The sequence below is a fragment of the Megalobrama amblycephala genome, linkage group LG8, assembly GCF_018812025.1.
Source record: "Megalobrama amblycephala isolate DHTTF-2021 linkage group LG8, ASM1881202v1, whole genome shotgun sequence".
Taxonomy (NCBI): domain Eukaryota; kingdom Metazoa; phylum Chordata; class Actinopteri; order Cypriniformes; family Xenocyprididae; genus Megalobrama; species Megalobrama amblycephala.
Window position 1 is genome coordinate 2822379 of NC_063051.1, and position 5297 is coordinate 2827675.

A 5297-nucleotide genomic window follows, 5' to 3' on the forward strand; every position below is an offset into this window, starting at 1 on the left:
CATGTACCAATTAAAAAAACGCAGATGGTGCCATCAAGGGATCTGAGGTGAGAAAAATGATGCATTGACAACATGATAGCATGTATTATTCCTTAAAATAATAAATAATAAAACAATAGTCTCATCATATGGAACACTGATGATGTGGTTGTGCTGCACTGTGTCCACTAGACGGCGCCTGCGCACTGTGAGCTCAAGCATCTGTGGTTCTGCAGCATCTCCTGCTGGTCTGATGTGTCGCAGGTTGATTATTAATAACACCGCGTGTCCATCAAGAGATTCTTTTTATTTATTTCTCGTGATACATATTAGTACAGTACACAGAAGCTTAACATTATCCAGGCATTGCATAAAGTGTTAAAGGTTTAAGAGCACAAAAACATGATGCAATATTAAACTGTGTGATATGTGAACTCAATACTCGAACGAATCAAATGCACAATTATTTGTTAAAAACTACTAAAAATAATGTCTTAAACTAATTGTTTACAGTCTCTCAGCTCCGTCTGGAGAATCAATTCGGTTCATTTTCCGAATCATTTACCGGTTTGACTTTCTTCTGAAGAACAGCAATCATTGGACCCCGTTGACTTTCACTGTGTGGAGAAAAAACACTTTTTTACCAAATCTTTTATGTTCCAACAGGTTTGGAGCGACAGTAAATGATGACAGAATGATAATTTTGAGGTGAATCTTTCTCAAAATGGGGTTTTCCTCATGCAGTGATGTCAGAGAAGGACAATTTTGGTTCCCTAAAGAACCTTTTCAGTGATCAGTTCTTAAAAGAGCCATATTTTGTGTGTGTGTGAATGACATTTTAATGACCCAAAGAAGCTTTTTCCACTATAAAGATAGTTTTGTGCAATGGAAATGTTAGAAACCATAGAAGAACCTTTATTTTTAAGAGTGTATGGCATAGTTTGGGACCTTTAAGATAAAGTTGGAGAGTTTGTTTCTGCTGCACAGACTGTCGGATGCTGCTGTGGCTCCAGCATCTGCACCATGTGAAACAGCCGGACTGCCTTGCGTCATATTGACCGATCTCGTGTTGTCTCGTGACCTGTTTGGTTTGGATGGTTTAGGGTTACAGTGTTGGGGTCATTGGGACAGAGGTGAGGGTTTGGACTTCGCTCCACAGCCGCTTGGGCAGCCCCGGCTCGACGTGGCACTGTAAGTGTCGCATGTTTATTTGTTCGCGCTAATGATTAACTCCAGCAGGGCTATATATGCTTCAGTGAGGAGCGTGTGCATGTGCATCAGAGAGCCTCTCACCTTCACCTCCTCCCTCCCCATGTGTGACAGAGAGGCTTGACGCGGTCATTGGTGCGTCCCTTAAACGTGTCACAACTTTTGATGGATTACCCCACTTCTGAGTGCTCAGGTGCGGCTCACTTCTCTCCGTCCACTCACTAGTGCGCGTCTCTCCAAACCTGCCCGAACAGAGTCAAAGCAAAGTCAACATGCTCTCAGAGTCGTTCTCGTGGCTGCACCTGTGCAGTTTCGTGTCCGCGGTGCTGTCCACGCTGGTGGTGCTGAGCGCGCTCACGGTGAAGGGAACGAGCGCGGCCACCACGGGCTGCCCGAAGTGCGGTATGCCGGCGATGGAGAAGGGCGCGGAGGAACGTTACCTGGTCGAGATAGCCAAACAGCAGATTCTGAACAAGCTTCACCTGCGGGAGAGGCCGAACATCACGCAGACGGTGCCGCGGGCCGCGCTCATGACGGCGCTGAGGAAGCTGCACGCGGGCCGCCTCAGACAGGACGGAACCCTGGAACTGGACAACAACTTACCGAACTCGCGCACGAGTAACCAGGCATACGAGATAGTCAGCTTCGCCGATGTCGGTGAGTACAGAAACTGGAACCCAGATAACAGGGAACGTTCTCAGAAGTTATCATCATCACCAAACTTTATTCCAGAAACCTTAATAGAACGTTAGTTCATTGTTATCTGGTTTCAAAACGCCAGAAACATTATTACTTCGTTCATTGAACGTTTTTTTTTTTTTTCTGAAATGTTTTACTTGGATGTTTATCCAACATTTTTCAAATGTTACTATTGTTTCAGAACGTTCAGAGAAATGATACAATGGAATGTTTTCTTAACGTTCAGAATCAAGAAGAAGAAAAAACGTTTGGAATGTTCAGGAAACATTTAGAAGTAACATTTGCAATATTTTTCTATTGGTTACTGTGACTCTAGATCGTTCATTAAAAAAAGCCCCTCTGTCAATAAAGCATTTTATATACATATTTACAAACTTAAATATTAGAATGTTGTTCCATACAGGGATATTATAGTTAACTAAAACCATAAAAATTGTTTTAAGCTATCAAATTTTAACTTAAAATAAAATATTTCAGCTGGTGACTAATGCAACTGATCTCATTTTCATTTAGTTTGACTTGATGTACTAAAATAACTAAACCTAAAATTAAAATTAATTTAAATTAATTTTTAATGTGTGAATAAACACAGTCGGTTATGCTGCTGATATTTGTTAACATACACTCTAAAATATGCTGGGTTAAAAACAACCCAAGTTGGGTTGAAAATGGACAAACCCAGCAATTGGGTTAAATGTTTGCCCAACGTAATGGTCAGTTTTATTAAACTCAACTATTGTTTAAAAATGACTATATGTCTGGATTAAAATGAACCCAAAATCGGTTGGAAATTAAAAATCAGACACATAATTACTAGAGAAAACAATAATAATCAAAAGGTGAACATTTATTAATAAGCAATTTAATAAATGTTTATTGTTTAATTATTATTCATGAAACTTATTAATCAATGTTAATTTCCAACATACTTTGGGTTCATTTTAAGCAAGAAATATAGTTAAAACCTAAATAAAACCTGCTGGGTTAAAACAACCCATTCGCTGGGTTAAAATCCAGCATTTTTTTAGAGAGTATCATTCTTCTAGTTATTTACCTGCAGTGGCGAATGAATTCTCACATTCACAGACAATCGTCTTCTAAACACTCGTGTCTGATTTGTCTCCAGATGACGAGGTTTCAGGCGGTTTCGACACCAGTCTGTCGTTCCAGTTCCTGCAGGAGAAAGGTCACAGCGTGCAGGTGCTGCAGTCGTCTCTGTGGCTGTACGTCCGGCCGGCTGACGGCGCTCATCCAGGCGGGCGCGTGAATGCCGAAATCTATCTGTCGACCGCCGCCAATCGCACTCTGCTGCTCCAGAGGAGCGTGGAGGTGTCGCGGGGCGGCTGGCACACCTTCCCCGTCACCGCCACCTTGCAGGCCTTCCTGGACGGAGGCCAGCGGCGTCTCCGTCTAGAGGTGCACTGCGAAGACGGCGGACGCAACCTGTGTAGCCGCGACGCCTCCGGCGAGCACCAGCCCTTCCTGGTGGCGCAAGTGCGTCTGCGCGAAGACCCCTCCACGCACGCCCTGAGCAAGCGCTCGCTGCGGTGCGGCGACGACGTGAGCGTGTGCTGCAAGAAAGACTTGTACATCAAGTTCCGCGACATACAGTGGCAGGACTGGATCATTGCGCCGGAGGGCTACCACATGAACTACTGCATGGGACAGTGTCCGCAGCATTTGTCCGGGTCGCCCGGCATCGCCTCCTCGTTTCACGCCACCGTCTTCAGCCAGCTGAAGGCCAACGGCATCCAAACGGCCGTGTCGTCCTGCTGTGTGCCCATCCAGAGACGCCCGCTCTCCATGGTCTACTTCAACTCTCAGCACACCATCGTGAAGACCGACGTCCCGGACATGATCGTCGAGTCCTGCGGGTGCACATAGAGAACGATCGCAGGGCACAACAAACTTTCCATGCATTAGCAGTACACTTATTTATCTGCTTTATCATGAGAGGTGAAACACCTTCTAATCAAGGCTTTCTGTCTAAGCAAAGCATATGCATTCTAGTTTTTTATGAGCCCAGTCTCTTGGTACTATAGTTCGTGCTTTCATTTTGCATTCTCTTTATTGCCAGAAATTGACTTTTACGTGCATATGATGCTTTTTTCCGTGCATCTGATATGCATTTTTTGCATGCATACGATATGAAATCTACACACCCAACCGATTCTACCCAACGGGTAAATTTTGTGTACCAGATGCATGAAAAAAAAGAAATTTTGCATGCAAAATGAAAACATGATCTATGCTATAGATACGCAGCACCAGGAGATTAGTCAGGCAGGTTTTTATAGAGGTTCAAATACTCAGGGAAATCAAAGCACGCTGGCCTGACTCGGCACGGTTACCCAACATGACGGGTAAACATTTAGATATTGCCACACGTCCCAGAAAGTAGATGAGTAGATGAAAGTGGCACATCACACTGCAAAAAAAAAAAAAAAAGATTTTCGCTTTGTATCTTTGTCATGTTTTCCAGTACAATTCTAAACATTCATAAATCAGGATACATTTACTTGAGAAGCAAATTGAGTTAAGACAAAATAAAGTGAGTTTACACTTAAAACAAGGGGAAGCAAAATTGCCAATGGGGTCATTTTGCTTCTCAAGTAAATGTATCTTGATTTAAGATTCTCAAAAACACTAAGATGTTTTTGCATGCAATGCAGTATCTTTCTCTCACAATAGCTCACTTTTGACTGTTTACGCTGAGCACCAGCAAATGCAACTAAACATTATGTAGTACTGGCTTTCTTTTCAAGCTGCTTATTCAGTTCAAACAGATACACTTACTTTTTTTGTAATATTAATAATAATAATGTTTTATTTATATAGCGCCTTTGCAAAAGCTGTACAATTAATGTACGATAATCTACAAACAGTACAATACTCTACATTGTACATGTTACAAGTGTATTTTTGCCATGTTTTGGTGTGTATTTTGTCTCGTGTCTTATGTTGTTTCGTTTGAAGCACTTCCTAGGGATGCATATCAGTGTGGGGAATCACTGCATCGGACGGGTTTGGGCTCACAGCATTCTGCAACTGCACTTTATATGTTATTTTGCGTAGTTAGTACGAATCAAGTCATGCGAATCAAATCAAATACATGTGTTTTGTTTATTTTTGCTTCGACAAAAATAATACTGTAACTTGTGGCACAATATTAAAGCTCTTAGACGGAGCAGTAACTCACTGAGATTCTATAATTTTTTAATAAAGGAATATTTTCTTATAAGTGGGAGAGCTTGGAAATGTGTACTGTATTGTACGATGTAATTTTGCTGAATGTGTGATTTTAAAAATAAAAATTTTACCTACTACCTCTTTGCCTGCTTTAATGCTAAACTAAATAAAGATTTGAATAAGAACAAAGGTCACATCAAAAATCAATAGAGCAAACAAAC

At 41.8% G+C, this 5297-nt stretch overlaps 1 protein-coding gene across 1 annotated transcript; it reads left to right on the forward strand.

The window, feature by feature from the left end:
* Positions 1–1221: 1221 nt before the first annotated feature.
* LOC125273387 (inhibin beta B chain) lies at positions 1222–5213 on the forward strand. Its single transcript, XM_048198679.1, has 2 exons — positions 1222–1845; positions 3014–5213. The coding sequence occupies exons 1-2, from the start codon at positions 1461–1463 to the stop codon at positions 3769–3771; spliced, it is 1143 nt and encodes a 380-aa protein (XP_048054636.1). The 5' UTR covers positions 1222–1460; the 3' UTR covers positions 3772–5213.
* Positions 5214–5297: the final 84 nt, after the last annotated feature.